This window comes from Canis aureus, chromosome 11 (genome assembly GCF_053574225.1).
Source record: "Canis aureus isolate CA01 chromosome 11, VMU_Caureus_v.1.0, whole genome shotgun sequence".
Lineage (NCBI taxonomy): Eukaryota > Metazoa > Chordata > Mammalia > Carnivora > Canidae > Canis > Canis aureus.
The window spans coordinates 32893871-32912561 of NC_135621.1; the positions used below are offsets into that span (position 1 = coordinate 32893871).

Genomic DNA, 18691 nt, shown 5'->3' on the forward strand with positions numbered 1-18691 from the left:
GAGGAATGAAACTGATGCCTGACTTTCAGGAGTATTTAAGGCTCAAGAACATAGAGTCCAGCATACTGTAAAACTTTTATATTAATAGTAATTGATACTACTGATTGCTGATGCCTATCTTCTGTGTGTACACAATGCCAGATTCTAAGTCCTTTACATGAATCATCATTAATGTGTCATTAATGTGTCTAGCAGTCCTTGACAAATTTTTATCCCTTTTTTACAGATGAAGAAACTGAGATCCCAGCAGGTGCTGGTATGTCTTGTAAGATGGGGGGGAGGAGTTTGATATGTGAGGTGAAGCACCAGGGCATCCTGAACTCTGAGGGCTCATTATGGAAACAAGGAAACCTAGTGAGTCATCCAGCTTGATCACAGCACAGACACTATGAAAGAAGGAGGCGAGGAGGGTGTTGATCACGTCTGCTTTCACTTTTTGTGCAAATATCAGACACTGCACTTGTGCATGTGTTAGCTCCTGGACTCTGAATCGTTATAAATTTATAACTAGGGAAGCTTGAGCTTAGTAAGGCCACATAGCTAAAAAGTGCGTGTCTACATTTACAAATCTCTTTTGTTTTTAATTGTGGTACAGTAGGCCTTACAACATGACATTTACTCTTAAAAATGAACTGTACATTTCAGTAGTGATAAGTATGTTCACATTGTTTTGCAACAGATCCCTAAAACTTTCTTATCTTGCAAAATATACCTGTTAAACAGCAAAAATTCCTTCATTTTTCTCTCTCCTCACCTCAGGCCCTGGTAACCACCATTCTACTTCCTGTAAATTTGTGTGCTTCAGATCCTTTATATAAGTGGGATCAAATGGTACTTGTCTTTCTGTGACTAGCTTATTTCACTTAGCATGATGTCCTCAAAGTTCACATTGCAGCACAAGACAGGATTTCCTTCCTTTTTAAGGCTGAATACTACTTCATTGTCTGTATATACATGTTTTGTTTATCCACTCATCTGACAGTGGAAACTTGGATTGCTTCCACCTCTTGGCTGCTGTGAATAATGCTGCTGTGAGCATGGGTGTGCAAAAATCTCTTGGAGATCCTACTTTCAATTTTTTTGGATATATACCTAGAAATAGGATGGCTAGATCATATGGTAATTCTATTTTTAATTGTTCTAGGGACCACCATATTCTTTTCCACAGCAGGTGCACCATTTTGCGCTTGTGGTAATAGCACACAAAGGTCCTATTTCTCCACATCCTCATCACACGTTGTCTTAATCCATATACTATCCTGCTTCCTCTGCTAGAGAAGTTGACTGCAAACAGATCATCCCAAGGACTTTGAAAGAATACATCATGTGGACCCTTCTCACCACCACCTTTGATTCCCTGTCCCAAATCACCTCTGGTTTAGTGTGCTATGATGTTGCATGTGCAGGCAGTCTGCAAAGACGTGTCCTTGGGGCTGGTGCCTGAGGATACTGAGGGGTTTATTGGAGGTGGCTCTATCTCACAAACCTGAGATCATGACCTGAGCTAAAACCAGCAGTCAGACACTTAAGCCACTGAACCACCCCGGTGTGCCCCTGTTTTTATTTTTTTAATTGAAGTATAGTTGACAAACAATAGGAGGTGTCCACTTTTGTCTTCTATAGGGTTTAGACAATTCTGTCTTTTGGGTCTGTGGTTTAATATTTAGAGGAAACAGAACTCAACCACTGGCTTTACAAAAGAAGTAGAGATGCCCTGGAGGTTTGTAAGATGATTTTAGGTGGCTCATCAGCAGTATATTTCTTTCATTTTAGTAGTTACATGTGTGTTTTATTGAGACAGTATAGTATGGGTTTAACAGCAGGGCTGTGAGTTCAACCCCTTGATTTGCCACCCATTGGCTGAGCCATGGGGCCTTGGACAAGACACTTAACTACCATATCTCACTCTTCATCTTGAATTTTGGAAAACTCTGGATATAAGGAGGACTCTGTACAGTAATCCCACCTTATCCATGGTTCTGATGTCCACAGTTACCTGTAGTCAGCTGTGGTCTGGAAGCAGGTGATCCTCCTCCTGATGATCCATCAGGTCATTAGTAACCTGACAATGTGTCAGAGAGCCCACATCATTCCCCTAACTCCATCTCCACACCTAGGTGTTCCGTCATCACCCATCATCACAAGAAGGGTGACTGCAGTACATGGTACATTAAGATACTTAGAGGCCACATTCATGTAACCTGTTACAGTATATTACTATAAATGTTTTATTTTTAGTTACTGTTGTTAATCTCTTCCTGTGCCTAACTTATAACTTAAGCTTTGCCGTGGGTATGCATTTATAGCAGAATACATATATATATAGGGTTTAGTACTATCCACAGTTTCAGGCGTCCACTGGGGGTTTTGGAAAGTGACCCCTGTGTACTACTGTATATAGAAATTCTACGCTCCTCCTTGTATAGAGGATTCACCAAGAATCAGAGCAGTTAAGTTACTTGCACGAGGTCACTCAGCTGGCCAGAGGCAGAGCTGTCACCATTACCCAGCTCTCCTAATCTGTCCCTCGTTCTTTTATACAAGTGCAGAGGAAGGTCCTCTCTATTGGAGAGGTATTGGAAATGGATCCTTTGAACACCCCTCATAGTCTCAGTATGGTCACAGCTCACATCTTGGTTGAGTTTTTACCCAACATTCTTCAAAACACTGAGATAGAGCAGTGGTTTTCAAAGTGTGGTCCCTGGACCAGCAGCATCGGCATCACCTGGATGCAGGCAGTCCTCAGGCCCCCACGTCAAACTTCCAGGATCAGAAACTCTGGGGAAGAGTCTACTTGCCCCCCCGCAACTCCCTACCCCTCACTCTGAACAAGCCCTCCAGGGATCATGATGCACGCAGTTTGAGAGCCACTTACTCCTTATCCTCAACAAGCCCTCAAAGGTGAGTAGTGTTGTGTCCCTGTTGTGGACGGGAGGGAATTAAAGCACAGAAGTGTTGAACAACTTTTCCGTATGTTGTTTAGGTATTCAATAAACAGCGTCTGGTCATTAGAGACCCCTTCTCCCACTTGCTTGTCTGATGCACAGCCTCTCAGAGAGGTACCCATTTTTATCTCCATTGTACAGACAAGTCAAGGAGGTCGAGGGACATTAAATGACTGCTCCATGGTCACATAGCAGCAGCTCAGCTTTGACAGTGCAGCTCAAACCAGATCTCTTCATTCTTGGTGCATTTTCCCCACAAAGCCACCTCCGCCTCTGTCTCTAGCTATGTGCTTCTCCCCAGCTACCTGTCCTGGGAGGCACCTGCCTCCTCACCCCTTGCCCCCAGCACAGAAGTCTGCAGCTGTCCTCAGAATACGGGCTGAGCCTGACTTTTCACGGCACAGAGGCTGGTGTTGAGATGGATGTCCCCTCTCCCTCCCGCCCCACCGGCAGCCTGCCCAACAGGAGATGCTCACAGTAGGCTGTGCCTGCAGACAGAATGCCCTGAAGAGAGTGCCAGGCCTTCTGTGTCACTACTTCTCATGATGTTGCTGAGGGGGAAGCACAGCGGAGCACAGTATTGATTCCTTCTACCAGGGTCACGCCTTGCCTGCCATCCCTTAGTTTCTTCTGGCTTTCTTTTGGGACATTTTTCCCCTGCATCCATATTTGAGAAAACCACTCTGTGGAGCTTTTTTTGTGTGTGTTGGGGTAGGGGCAGAGGGTGCAAGAACACAGAGAATGTTCTCTTTCAGGTTCTGTTGAAGGCTGACCAGCAGAGAGCTACAAATCCCAGCTGGCCCTAAATGTCAGGAGTGACGATTGCCCTGGTCAAGTCACCTTTGCTCTTTGAAGCTGCCTGGCATCCCCTTGGTCTAGACGGGGCAGGCTACTCTGGTTTACGAGGACACTGAGCTTACCATCATAGGAACCTGATGGAATTGTCTGTTTGGTGTCTTTCTTCCTCTTCCTTTGACCCTGGGGGACTGATTCACCTTTCTGTCCTCCAAGCACAGCACAGTGCCTGGCATGTCGGGGATTCTGAAAATGCCCATGTCATGCCTAAATCCTTCTACAAGTCCTAGAAGTAAACGTCTGCTCACTTGACCTTAGTTCAACTATGTCATGTCTTCAGATGCAGCGTGTGGCGTGTGCTGAACTCCAGAGTCAGGACTAAAGGGAGTGAGCGGGACGCTCTGTGGGCTTCCTTGGAAAGAACCTGTGATCCACGTGTCTGAGAATTTTGTCAATGCTTAAAATTTATAAATACAACTTAGGCATTCTCAAGTTTGCTCTGTTGGTGTTCCTCTGCCTTGTTTCACCTTAGTGATCAGCAATTTATGTATGAATGCCTCTGAGTCCTCTGTGCTTCCCTTCCAGACACCAGGACCAATGTAAGGCTCAGGAAGAGTCACTGGAACTGGCCAGGCCCTAGAAGGAAACTAATGGCACACTCAAAGGAGCTGGGAAGGGTTTAAGGCAGGGCACAGGCCTGGGAGCCAGCGAGGGTGGTGGGACCCCTTGGAGGGAGTCACTACAACCCCTGTGCCCATGGTGTGTGAGGCAGGTAGAGCCCAGGAGAGCCAGAACTCTGGGAGAAGGTTTATGAAAGGTGTGGGGGATCTGACTTGTCTTTGTGCCTTCCCTCAGGCTTCTCAGGGGCCAAATTCAACCAGAAACCAGAGCTAGTGGGAACCCAGTTATTCAGGCTGTAAAGGTCAGGTGCTCAGGTACAGAGCAAATTAGAGAAGACTAAGAGTGAGGTTGGAGGAGCAAATATGATCACTGCCAACCCCCATCTGACCTTTGTGACCGGTTAAGGAGAGTATGATATCTATATAAAATATAGGGAGGAAGGCTTGGGGAGTGGTCAGTGGTCACTGAATCTGATACTCAGACCCTTCACTTTGATGAGAGTCATTGAGGTCGTTGGTCATCTTCAAGTCACTTCCCTGAAACACTTTAAACATGGACTTTGTAGCTTCGAAACCAAGTGATGGTGAGACCATATTTGTGACTCTGCTCTTTCAAGGAACGTTCATCTCTGTCCCGTTCTCTCCACCCCAAACCCCAACCCCCATCCCATTCTTGGCATTTGCTTCTGTCCCCACAAAAGTTGGAACCATCCAGAACTCTTCCAAGAGCAGGTCCACAGTGCTCCAGTTTTCTGCATTCCTGGGTAACAGGGCCGTGCTGCTACGGCTCCAGATGATGAATTTATTCATGGTGGCAGGTGTATTGGATGAAACTAAAGAGATTGGAAAATTATGTAAAATGTTTGAGAATGTGCACGCTTGTGCTTACATTTAATGGGCCCATTTAAAAAAGCCCCTGAACCCTGAAGCCAAGACAAAGTTTGATATCTCAGAGGCCGCGTGTTTAAATATTTGTGATTCCAAAGAGCCTGATTCAGCTTTTATCCATTCTTGTTCCCTTCCTGGTTATGTCTCCTGCGTGCAAGCGTTTTCCTATTCATTTCCTCTGTGATTTAAATGGTGACAGTTGCATTTCGCATTACAGTCTTTCATCCTGAGTCTTTGGGAGATATTATCCAGAGATAAGCGATAGTGTCTTCATTTTACAGATGGAGAAATTAAGATATGCACAATATGGTCTAATTTTATGCGAGACTAGGTCAGGCTGGTAGCTCGTGGGTCTGAGTTTCCCTACCACCCCCCCCCCCTTCTTCTTTCTGAAAGCCAAATTTCCTCCCAACAGCCCTGCGACTTTTGGGGCAGGATAATTCTCTCTTGTGGGGGCTGCCCTGTGCCTTGTAGGGTATTGAACAGCATCCCTGGCTTCTGTTCACTCGATATCAGTAGCCCTGCACACCCCCAGACTTTGTCAGATGTTCTGGGCAGGGCAAGGGGGCGACTTTTGCCTCCTATCAAGAACCACTGCCTTCCAGCAGAAGAATTTTATATCCTGGCCATCAGAGATTGTGAGTCAATGGGTCTCAGGTAGGAATGAGGCACAGGGTTGTTTCAAGAATATTTCAGGTGTTTCTGATGTACTATCCAGGTTCAGAATCTCTATTCCAGGTTTGGAATCTCACCTGTCATAGCCTGAATAAACTTCCTTCAGTGATGTCTTGGGTGGGGTGGTGGAGTAGGCCTGGGAACCATAGGTCATTGCCCTGAAAGCCTGTAGGGGAGTGACTAGGATGTCAGACCTGCTTTTTTCTTTTTTCTTTCTTTTCTTTTCTTTTCTTTTCTTTTCTTTTCTTTTCTTTTCTTTTCTTTTCTTTTCTTTTCTTTCTTTTCTTTTCTTTTTTCTTTTCTTTTCTTTTCTTTTCTTTTCTTTTCTTTTCTTTTTCCATTTTTTAAAGTAATTATAGACTCCTAGGAAGTTGTAAAAGTAGTACATAGAGTCAACAGAACCGTTTTGAACTGGCTGATTGGAATAACAGGGAGTGAGTAGTTCTGAAGATGGAGGGCCCCTCTTGAGAAACTTCCTTTTATTAGGTATTGGATGCTGGACGGAACAAATGTGTTCTGCAGTACTCCCAGGACGGAGCGAGGTAGGCTGATTTCAGTTCAAGGAAGGCAGTGCTTCGGTAAAAGGTACAACATTGGGAGACATGAACCTTTTATTCTTTGAGCTGTCTTGAGAGGCTGGGTGACTTTCTGTATGGGATGCTCTAGAGCAGGGCTTCTCAGTCTTCATCAAGTTGCTGAAGCTCACAGGGCAGCCAAGCCCAAGGGAGCCAGCCCTGCCTTGGGAGCCTTGAGATCTCACTGGAAGGGATGAGTGACCTTGTATCCCGTAATTCACTTTCAGCACACCAGGGTGCCAAGGGACCCTGTTTGGGAAGTTCAGCTCTAGAGATCATCATTGCTGTGATTGGAATGCCTTGTGCCAAGCACCATAGACTGCTCTTGGTATCATCCCCTTATGTACTCCATGACATCCTGTAGGACTTGTCATGGCCCTTGCATTACTGTGTGTCACCTGATGCCACTTTTTCCCCCTGGACTAAAGGATGGAGCCAGGGTTTGTGTCTGGAGCCTGTGCTCTTGACTGCTCAGATGAGATACGCCATGAGGTTCCCTTCAATCTTGCCAGCTCTCAGTTCTTGGAATGATGTCTCAGCTGGGGCCTTTGTTGTAATGAACCTGCATAGATGTTTATGGGTCTCTGTGCCCAGTCAGGATCCCCTAACCTAGGGCATCTTTTTTTTTTTTTTTTAAGATTTTATTTTTATTTATTTGAGAAAGAGAGAGTGAAAGCAAGCAAGGGGAGGGGCAGAGGGCGAGGGAGAAGGAGACTCCCCACTGAGCAGGGAGCCCGATGTGGGGCTCGATCCCAGGACCTTGAGATCATGACCTGAGTTGAAATCAGATGCTTAACCAACTGAGCCACCTAGGCACACCACCTGGGACGTCTTGCAAGAACATTTCCCAACTCTGAGCCATCACTTCTCAGTCTAAAATCCCTTTCAGTTCTTTCTTTCAGGAAGTATTTCTTTCTTCTCTCTTGTTACCAGTTGTCACGGTCTCCCAGCTTGGGGGAAGGGGACTCACTGTTTGCTTGTTTGAGCCAATCGCCTCTTTTCTCATCCCCAAAATGTAATTGCAAAGAGCCTTAATGGTTTCCAAATGTTGATAGCTCCATAAACCGATTAAAAAGGCCTTAATAAAATGGTCTCAAGTTATTTTCCACAGCTGCAGACTATGCCCTTTGTTTTCTAATGATCCCAACAAGAAATAAGGGGGATTTTTCTTTTCCACATGGTCTGAAGCACTGGGAAGACTCTCTTCCATCTGTCTAACGGTTTGCCCTGTTTTTTTTGCTTCCCAGACGATCCACGTTGCTATCGTCTGTGCCGGGTATAACGCCAGCCGTGATGTCGTCACCTTGGTCAAGTCTGTCCTGTTTCACAGGTAAGTGTGGCCGTGGCCCTTTGCGGGCTCATGCCTGTGACTTCCTTGGGGGAAGGGTAAAGAAGAGCAGCATTTCTCATCAGTCAAAGCTGCTGTGAAAATGTGAGTTTTGCCTGACACCCTGGGAATATTATTGGGTTCATAATGTTTAACAGGAGCAATCAGGTGCTATCCCACAATGTGTAGAATTGTAGCTCCTAGACCTAAGGGGACCTTCAGGGACACTCCAGATTTGAGGCTTGCATTTCTTCATTGTCTTCCCTGGCCTGAGATCACCAGCCTTCTCTGTTTACACATCTCTAATGACAGGTTGTGTTATGGACTGGACGATGTCCCCCTAAAATTGTTCTGTTGGAACCCCAGCCCATAGTACCTCAGGATGTGAACTATATTTGGAGACTGGTCTTTAAAGAGGTAGTTCAGTGAAAGTGAGGCAGTAGGAATGAGCTATAATCCAGTATGATTGGTGTTCTGATAAGGGGAGGAGTTGGGGAGACAGTGTCACACAGAGCAGAGACCACATGAGGACAAAGGGAGAAGATGCCCATCTACCAGCCCAGGGAGAAGGCCTCAAGAGAACCCAGCCCTGCCATCACTTGGTCTCGGACTTCAAACCTTCAGAACCATAGAAAATAAGTTTCTACTATTTAAGCACCACCACCACCACCACTCCGTCCCCCTGCCGCCAGTCTGTGGTATTTTGTTGGGGCAGCCCTAGCAAATTCAAAGGAGTTTGCTTGCTCTATTCCAATGTAGCCTGTCCCACATCTGGGCATCTCTGACCATCAGGAAGTCCTGTCTTTTAGGACAGTAAAATTTTCCAATCTGTGGATCCTAGCAGATCCCCATGCAAACAGCCATGCAAAGGGTAGATTCCTCTTCACCCTGGAAGTGATCCTGCCTCTCCTGAGTTATCTCTTGTCCAAAATAAACTCCTGTCATTTGCTTCTGTTTTTTTTTTTTTTTTTCTTTTACAGGAACTTTCTTTTATGTTTTCTCTGTTTGGATTGATTGATATCTGGACCTATCGAGGGTGTATCCAGAATTGAGTTTGTAGTTCTAGCCAGTGTCCTCTCTTCTAACATTCTTACCAAGTGTCCTAGGTTCTAGCTCATTCTACCAAGTTCTATCCAGTTCTACCAAGTTCTACCCAGTGTCCTTTAACATTCTTACCGAGGGTTTAGATGAAGCTATCTATGGCTGTAGCCAAGATCCAGAAGGCTTTGAGCAGTAGGAACAGCCATGAAAAGCTCTTAGAGCTCAGCTAAATGAAGATCAATGTGAAGTTAATGCCCGAATCTAGCTGTCAGTGGCATCAACAGAGATGGGAGGCATGGTGGGCACTCCAGACCTGCCAGCCACGCAAGAAACTGGCCTTTGGTTCCCCTTTCTCTCTCAGACCCCCATCTGGCCCCTCTATGATCAATTTGGGGGTTCTCTCTCTTAATATTTTTAATTCCATCCCTTTCTCTTCATCCTTGCTGCACCTGGCACAGTTGAGGTCTGCATATTTTCTCTCCTGCTCTTGGTTTTCCAGTCCCCACAGATCTAGCCTCTAAGGCCAGGTGGTGGTTCAGAAAGGCAAATCTGGTTTCTTCAAACCTTTCATTGGCTTCTCCTCATGGAGGGGAGAGAATCAAACTTCTTCACTGTGGTATAGGGACCATCAGGACCTGCCTGATGTCGTTCTCAGCATGCTTTCTCTTTCTTCCCCTTGTTGATAACTTGACTCTCCAGCAACACTGACCTGCTTGTGGCTTCCACCCTCTCCCACATGTGTCCTGCCTGTTGTCTTCACCATGCTGCTCTGTCCATTTCTTCTCTCCTCTCTCTATTTTCCCCTCCCAACTTTGCAGACTCCTTATACTTCTAACAGGAGGCCCACCTGTACCTGTTAGTCAGCAAGAGCCCCCCTCCTCCCAGCCCATAATACCCTGTGCATTTTTATCATTGTACTTAGTATGTTTTGTTTTATTTATTCATGTTATGTCTTTTGTAGTAGAATATGGGACTTTGGGGGACAGAAATCATGCCCAATGTTTCTGTATTCCCATTATCTTAGTGAAGGACTTCACAAGTGTTAAGCTCAATGTTAACTTGTTTATCTAGTGAATCTGGGAAACTTCATTAATAAATCACCGAAGATGTATTTATTCGACCAGTTAACTAATCTGTCCAGCTCAGACCTGGTTCGATTACATGGTCCTGCCACTCTATAGCTGAGTGATTTTCAACAGGTCATTTTAATTCTTTAGACTTTAGTTCCTAGGCCAGTTAACTTTTGCTGTGAATCCGTGCACCCTAAAATTTATTAGGTTGAAGACAGAATTTATTAGCTCAGTTGTTTTTACTGAACTCACCTGGGTGGGTGTTTCTCTGGGGTGCCCTACTATGCCTCTGGTCAGCTAGCAGGTCTGCTCCCCACCCAGGAGGGGGAGGGATTCCCTGCTTCCACCCTCCATCCCCTGCGGAGCAGATAAAAGAGAGAAATGAGTAAGCAGAGTAGAGAACACTGTGGGCTAGTGGTAGGGGCTCTCCCATCTCCTATTTGCTCTTCACAGTTGGCACTGGGATTTCAGTTGCACATCTAAGAAGGAAATGGAAATACCAAAAAAAGAATGACCGAGTGGGGCTCAACCTCACTTTTTCTGTCTTAAGGGGAGATGGCCCTTCCACACTACCGCTGCTGCTGTGTGGTTTTTGAGACTCCCTGTGATTCTATAGCCTTCATCTGCTGCTTGAAACCAGGTGTTTTGTAGTAATTTCTAGGGCAGTAAAATTTTCCAATCTGTGGATCCTAGCAGATCCCCATGCAAACAGCCATGCAAAAGGGTAGATTCCTCTTCACCCTGGAAGTGATCCTGCCTTTCCTGAGTTATCTCTTGTCCAGATTAAACAAGATAAGACAAGACCTGATTGGGTGGGGGCAAGATTTTTAAAAAAATCTTTTTAAAGATTTTATTTATGCATGAGAGACACAGAGAGACCGAGATACAGGCAGAGGGAGAAGCAGGCTCCCTGCAGGGAACCCAATACAGAACTCAATCCCAGGACCACGGGATCACACCCTGAGCCAAAGGAGATGCTCAACCACTGAGCCACCTAGGTGCCCCAAGAAGCCCCTTTTTAAGAAAAGAGGATTTGCATGATTTGCATGATTTCAGTTGTGCTATATCTGAATTATGGCAAATTTTAAAGCCATGAAAACGTTTGGTTTGGTATTGTTGGGTATAAATATTCTCATTGTTGCGTTAGCTACAAATAATAGTTGCTGAAACCCTAAGGAATCCCACTGAGTATAAACTTTTATTCCTACAGTCACTGTGTAGCACAAAGATGTTACATTTAAAAATAGCAGATTTGTAGTTGGCTGCTGATGGCATGACATGCTTTCGTGGAAGCATGGGGATTTGAGAAGAAAGCAAATTCTTAGTATGCATTAGGAAATTTCTGCACTCCACGTCAGTGACTGCTTTATCTTGGTCCAGATGACCACTTAAATCCCTCCCATCCTTGAAATTCTACAAATGAGAATGTCTGTGAATTGATGTGCTGGTGATAATGACTTGAGATATCAAGACAAAAGGACTTTTGAAAGACTTTCCGCTCAGAAAGTCCAGCTATAAATAGCTTCATTGCTTCCGAAGCACGTTATGGGGATTAACCAATACATGATTATAAAATACTTTGGCAAATGAAGTACCTTTCTAATGTTAATAATAATATAATAATAGTGGTGTAGAATGCTTCTTTTGGCTTTCACTGTTAATTACAGCAATTAGATTTATTCTCCAGACAGGATTTTCAGCAAATTTTCATTTAAGGGTTGCTTTGTTTCATCAAATCAATTTTACTTCTGCAGTATGCCTGGTGACAGTGGGCACACTATATTTTAAAAGATAGTGAAAGAGTGACACACAGGCACTCTTATATTCTCCTACCAGAACTGGAAATTGCTATAATCTTTTGGAGAAGAAGTTTTATGATGTTATGCCCAAGACCTTGACCCTATATGACTAACTTCAGGGACTGTCTTAAGAGGATAATCCTGGCTACAGAAAATACTTTTTTTAATGACCTATTGCTTATGATCCTAAAAATTTGAAAAATACTTAAAAACAGTAAGACTAAACAATGGAACACCCTTTTGTAGTAAAGCATGTCCTCAGTTGGTCTTAAAAAGCATCTCCTCATATGGACAAATTGTATGATATAATGACAACACACTTCAAAACATATGCATAATATTATTACATGGTGTCAGCAAAGCCACGTATATGTCACATGTGTGCAGATGCACATAAACAGAATACCAGGGGCAGGAAGACTAGCCAACACCCTGTGTAAAAAGGGAGTTTTTCGTGTTATGCGTGGAGAGAGAGAAACAAAAATGATCTTGTTTTTGTTTTCTCTTTACATGTATTTCTGGTCATCTCATTATGCAACCCCTATGATAAAGAAAAAGGGTGGATGAGAAAAAAATCAATACAAAATATATGTAACAAGGGTTTACCTAATAGAAAAAAATAGCACATTATGTGTCTGTGTCACCTAGATGGAAGACTATTTCAAGAAAAATTGGGAGACGTAACTCCAACCCCATTTGCAGATAAACTGGAAAGTATAGCTGCTCTTCAAGGAAACCGAGCTTTTAGAGAGCAGAGGAAAAAAAAATTACGTAGCCACTAGGTGTTTACCTCCTGGGCAGGAAGGCAGGCCAGCTTGTAAAAATTTAATATTTGTTTGCGAGGATGATCTACTTACTCTCACACTCTACAGCCCTGTTGGCAGGAAGAAGTTGGGTGATTTCCCTTACTTTGCATATCAAGCAGCTGGATTTTTGTTTTGTTCTGTTTTGTTTTTTTAAAACTTGTGCCCCTGAAGAACATGGAAGATAAAACAGCCTATTTGTGCCCAGTATCTGCCTCTAATTGTGTTATTGCTTATTCAGGCTTAAACTTATTATAGAAGCAGTTTCTAGATCGTGACGGGAAGAACTTAGGATTTGAATAAAACAAACAGAAGTAGGTACTGATTCTGGTCATACCATCTACGAGCTGGGTGGCCCTAGTGAAGTCTCTGAAGAGCTTTGGCTTGTTCCCTTACGTCTTAGAGCCCTGTTGGACTATCCTCAGAGATATTCTATGTGAAACGTTTCTGTGTTTTGTGTATTGAACAAATACGAACCTAGCTCTCTGTGTGAAGTGTTTTTCAGATATGCATTTCATGCTCTTGTGACTCCGTGAGGTGGGTAGTATGATTGTCCCCATTTTACAACTGATGAAGCTACAGGTTAAGTCATAGCTCAGGATCAAAGAGAAGTTACTAGAGACCTCGCTTTGTACCCACTCAGTCTAGATTCAGAGTCTGGCGGGGAGAAAAGTTACTATCTTGAGTATCATTATTCTTTTTATTTTTCATCATCATTTTGAGTGACCACATTGGGAATTGTTATTACTGTGATCTCTGTAATCACCCCTTTATCCCTCTGTCATTATCCTCACAAATGAATAAGGAAACTGACGCTCAGAGGTTAAATAGCTTGTTCAAGGTCACTGGGGAGTCATCACTTCTCCTCACATTCTGACCTGACCTTGGTTCTGCCAAAGCCTGGAAGCCACAAGGCCTTTTGCTTTCTATCTTTCTCTCTTTCTTTCTTCCTTCCTTCCTTCCTTCCTTCCTTCCTTCCTTCCTTCCTTCCTTCCTTTCTTTCTTTCTCCTTCCTCCCTCCCTCCCTCCCTCCCTCCCTCCCTCCCTCCCTCCCTCCCTCCCTCCCTTCCTTCCTTCCTTCCTCTCTCTCTCTCTCTCTCTCTCTGTTTTGTTTTAGAAAGTTGCTCTGTTCCTCTCTCATGGAAAGCTTTTCTGATGTGATATAGACTTGTCCTTGAATGTTCCCACATTATCAATGCCACTTGTCCTCCCTCAAACCAAGAGCTCACATTGAAAAACCCCCATTCCGGCTGCTGTGTTTTTCTGCAGTGAGTTCTATTAAATCCTTAAGGATAACAGATTCACTGAGCATTGGAGGTACTGTCACAGACTCTTTCTTTTTCTAGAATTGCAATTCCATTGTAAACTTAATAATTAAGGATTATTTCAGCTCAGATGTCCCTGTATATTTTAATAAAAGCAGACCCTGGATTGCCCTGTAGGGGCTGTGGCACATTCCTGACAAGAGAAGAAAGAAAAGCAGGGAGAAAGCTGGGGTTTAATCATCTTTGCTCTTTGTATTACCATATTTATTGCATCCCAACCTGGAACAGGGGAGCAGTTAAGGAAATCACAGAGGCAGCAGGAGCATTGCTCATTATGAGCAAAGTCTGCAGGCTCTGCTGAAGATGAAACATGCACTTGCTGCTTTCTTTGTTGTAAAAGTGTGATCTGGTCTGAATATAGACCAGGCTTAATGTCTGTATTGTTCAGACCTTGGCAAGCTACGTGGGACTGGTTGTATATGAAGATGTTCTGGCCTATTCACAAAAAAGCCTTTGCTCCTGGGCTTAAATCAATGCTCCCAAAATGCATATAATTGATGACTGGTATAAAAGACTATTTTAGATGTTGTAGAAATAAATTTAAATAACATTGAATCCTATATCGAGAAATTATCTTTTTCTGTAAGAAAAAATTCTAAGTTCTCCTCCTTTGCTTGATGCAGTTCAGTTGATATAAATATATTCTTAATGTCTGTCTAACTCCTGCTATCTCCCTGTGAACAAAAGAGCAAGGGGTGTGGGTGGGGCCCTTGGCCTTTGACTGATTTTGGAATTTGAGGACCCTATCATTAAAACTATTTCTTACCTTCCTGATTAGGAACTAAATGTAAAATAAGACTCAGAAGTCACACATGGAGAATGAAAGTCCTTTTTATCACTGTTCTGAGCTGCAGGACATTTCTTCAAAATGTGGGCGCAGTAGGATATTCTCTCAAATGCGGGCACGGTTGGGCTTTTTCTCACCCCCATTAGTTGGGTTTCCCTTCTGGTAGAGGCCAGCCCTGACACCTGCAGGCCTTCCTGACACAGCAAACCATTGGCTGTATAGCCCAGCTCCCTCAGGAGAGAGAAGCCCAGAAACAGCTGAGCAGACCAGGTCTCTTTCCCTCCCCCAAACAGGCCACTTCCCATCTCAGGCAGATGAGAACGTGTTGGCATCTAATTCACATACCTAATGTTCACTCTTCAAGTGAGTACAGTCCATTGGTTTTTAGTGTTCTCTGACTTGTCCAACCATCACTACTTCCTAATGTTAGGCTGTTTTCATCATCTCAGCAAGATCTCTTTGTCTCCATGAGGACTCGCTCCCCGTGTCCCTCTTCTTCCATCCACTGACAGTCCCTCATCTTTCTGTGCCTGTAGATTTGAGGATTCTGGACCTTTCACATCAAGGAGTCTCTTACTGTTTAGTCTCTCATGAGTGGCTGCTTTCGCCGAGTACCACATTCTCAAAGTTCATCGGTATCATAGCAGGGGTCATCGATGCTTCTTGTATTTGCGTTTCCAATAATACTCCAGTCCATGGCACCACCACCTTTTGTGTATCCACTCAGCACATAGTGGTCATTGGGGTTGTTTCCATTTCTTGGCAGTTCTGGATGATGCTCCTGTGAAGGTTTGTGTACAAGTATGGGTGTCTAACTAGGAGCAGGGCTGCTGAAGAGCTCACCAGCTGTTAACTTTTTATGCTTAATTTCTGGAGAAATCCCCAGAACCGATTTCCAAAACAGCTCTACACCATCTTCCAATTCCATAAGTGACAAATGAGGGCTCCAATATCCCCAAGTCCTCACCAGTACTTGTTGTTCTCTTATTTTAGCTGTTTGATGGCTGTGAAGTGGTACTTTGTAGTTTTGATTGACATTTTCCTGGTATCTAATGTTGTCAAGCATCTTTTCTTGAGCTTATTGGCCATCTGTGTATCCTCTTTGAGAAATGACTGTTCAAATCCTTTCCTTGGGCTTTTTGTTTTCTCAAATTTATTTATTTTAGAGAGAGTGAGAGCATGTGAGTGGGCAGAGGGTCAGAGGGAGAAAGAACCTTCAAGTGGAGTCCCCGCTGAGTGCAGAGCCTGACGTGGGGCTCCGTCTCACAACCTGCAAGATTGTGACCTGAGCCAAAACCTCGAGTTGAATGTTTGACTGAGCCACCCACGCACCCCTCCTTTGCTCAGTTTTTAATCAGCTTACATGTCTTTGTATTGTTTGAATTATAGAAGATCTTTATATATTATGGTTACAGGTCCTTTATCAGATAAATATCTGCAAATATTTTCTCCCATTCTGAGTTAACTTTTCTACTTTCCTGATGGTATCTTTTGAAACACAAACATTTTTAATTCTGATTAGGACCAGTTTGTTTGTTTGTGCTTTGGGTTTTTTGCCTAAGAGACCCTTGCCCAATACAATGCTAAAAGGTTTACTCCCACATTTTTTTCTGAATGCCTCTGCTTGTAACACCCAGATACCTGTGTCAGACTGTAAGGACATTTGGATCTCTTTGGTGATTATTAACTTGTCTATTTATTTATTCTTTAAATAAAAAATTACTGGATGTTATATCTACAGGGACTAGTAAAAATACAGGGACATGATTATTTACAAAATACAGGTCCCAGTGCCAAGACCCCATCTCGCAGGGAACAGAGAAGTGAATATTTAGTAGACTATAGCATTCCTCTGTGTTTTGAGTTCTGAAATCAGTGGGGGACATAAAAGAAGGACACCTGACCCAGTTGAATGGCTTCCTCATCGAGTACAGTGACATCTACGTTGACCACAGAAGGCTGGAAGCAGTTAGCAAAGCAATGTGAAGGTGGTCAAAGAAGAGAGGCAGCATGCACTTGAGCCTGCGGGAAAACGTGATTAGTCTCTGACATTGTACCCACGGCTAGGCCCTTGCCAAGCACTGGCATGTAGAGTGAGAAAACAGGAGGATAAGTGCATTGTGGAAGCAGAGAAACTCCTCCCTACACAGCTCACGTTCTAGCAGCGGGCAGGAGATAGACCTGCAGATTGATATAGAGAGTTCCAGTGCTGAGAAGAAACTAATAGGGCAATGCAGTGGGGGGAGCCCTTGGAGAGGGAGGGGGCACTTTTGATGGAGCGGCCATGGAGGGCCTCCCTGAGCAGGTGGCACTTTATTCCTTAAGAAGGAGAAAGTTGGTCACATGCACATCAGGGGAAGGGAATGGTTGGAGTGCAGGTCTGTGGAAGGGGAGTAGGAAGACATGTGTTTGGAGAGGTGGACCGGATGAGATTATCAAACCTCCTGCCAGCTCCATGCGGGAGGCGGGACTTTATGCATCCGACAACGAACAGGGGGTTATGTGATCATTTTGTAGGGAGTCCTGGGCTTACAGGACAGAGGATCTGTTGGAGGGAGCCAGCTCAGAGACAGGGAGAGAAGGGGAGCATGTATTTGTGAGCTCTCACCAAAGAGCAGGTACACTAGTCAAGCTAACATTCATTAAGTCCATATTCCTTGGGGGTCACTGTTCTAAGTGCTTCATACACTTTAATTCAATTTGATAATAACAACCCCATTTTATGGATTCAGAAGCTGAGACTCCAAGACTAACATGCTTGTCCAATATCCTGTCTTTAGTTGGTGACAGATCAAGATGAGAAGCAGCTAGGCAATTTGGCTTTAAAGGCCTGGCTCCTAACCAGTGGACTAGGCTGCCTCCAGGGTGTGGGATTGATTGGGGGTGTGGGAGGTGGGCGGGGAAGGAGCGCTGATGATGCTCCTGTTTCCAGCTTGTGTGAGGCTGGATAGATGGTGTGCCCTTAGCCCTGGCATGGAATTCTGTGGGACACGTCTGTGTTAGGAGCCTCTAATAGGTCCTGTGTTGTTTTGGGGGCTAGGCTACCCCAGTGAATGACAGAGCAAATGTCTATCCTCATGGAGCTTACAGTCTCGAGGAGAGACAAGTTACTAACACTACGCAACTTCTTAGTCACCTGGTGTTAGGAGAGTTGTCATTAGGCCATCTTGATACTCTGTGGCCTGTGGGCATGAAGGGAGGACCAGCTAGTTGGTGGTTGGATTTATAGATTGAAACTTGAGGGAAACATTCTGGTTTGTACAGAAATTTGAAGCAAAGTAGTCTGGGCAGTATTTTCAGGTGCTTCTCCTGTGGCCTCCAGGAGGTACAGTTGACAGGACCCACATTCTCATGATGGTGCCGAAAGTGGAGCTTAGAGCTGCTCTGAGCATCTTGCTCACAGCAGTGAGATCAAGCTGCTGCTGGTGAGCCTGCATGGGGCTGGTGAGACTGTCCATGAACTGGCAGGGTCTCAGTGGTCCCCTGGGCTGGGGGGCCCTGATGTGTCCTCTGATTCAGTATTTGCATATTCTGATGAGGCACACGGACCCCTTTAACAAAGCAAACAGCTAGTTTTGCCCTAAAGATGAGCTAAGTGTCTCTGGATTTATTTTCCCTTCTGGGGAGTTGCTTGAAATAGACCAGAGCAAGAGCTTGTAAGGGGAAAGCCTCATCAGATCCTGGCAGCATCCTCCTCTGCGAGCCTATTCCTCTTTCCACGCTGGTCTGTCTTCAGCTCTGTAGCCAGGTTAATGTCTCGAATTACAACTTTATCGCTTCCTGCTCAGCACCCAAATCTTGTCTGGCTCTCTTTCTCTTAGACAATGAAAGTCATGGATCTTAAGAAGTCACGCACTCTGGCCTGCCCTGCCATTAGGACTTGCACTTTTTCTTTTTATTCTCCCTATTCTTGGCATGCAGTAGGTGTCCAATAAATGTTGTTGTATGATCCACCCAAATAAGCCTGTCATTCCTTCATAGATATGCAATGTACTTTCCCGCCTCTGTTCCTTTCCTTATTCTGTTACATCCTACGTATTG

The 18691-nt window shown here is 44.4% G+C and overlaps 1 protein-coding gene across 4 annotated transcripts in view; it reads left to right on the top strand.

Moving 5' to 3' along the window:
• LARGE1 (LARGE xylosyl- and glucuronyltransferase 1) overlaps nucleotides 1-18691 on the top strand; it is a 528281-nt gene that overhangs the window by 240675 nt on the left and 268915 nt on the right. For all 4 annotated transcript variants that reach the window (XM_077914722.1, XM_077914719.1, XM_077914720.1 and 1 more), the window contains one exon: nucleotides 7746-7828. In XM_077914722.1, coding sequence (XP_077770848.1) covers nucleotides 7746-7828 — 83 coding nt within the window. The remainder of the gene's footprint in view (nucleotides 1-7745; nucleotides 7829-18691) is intronic.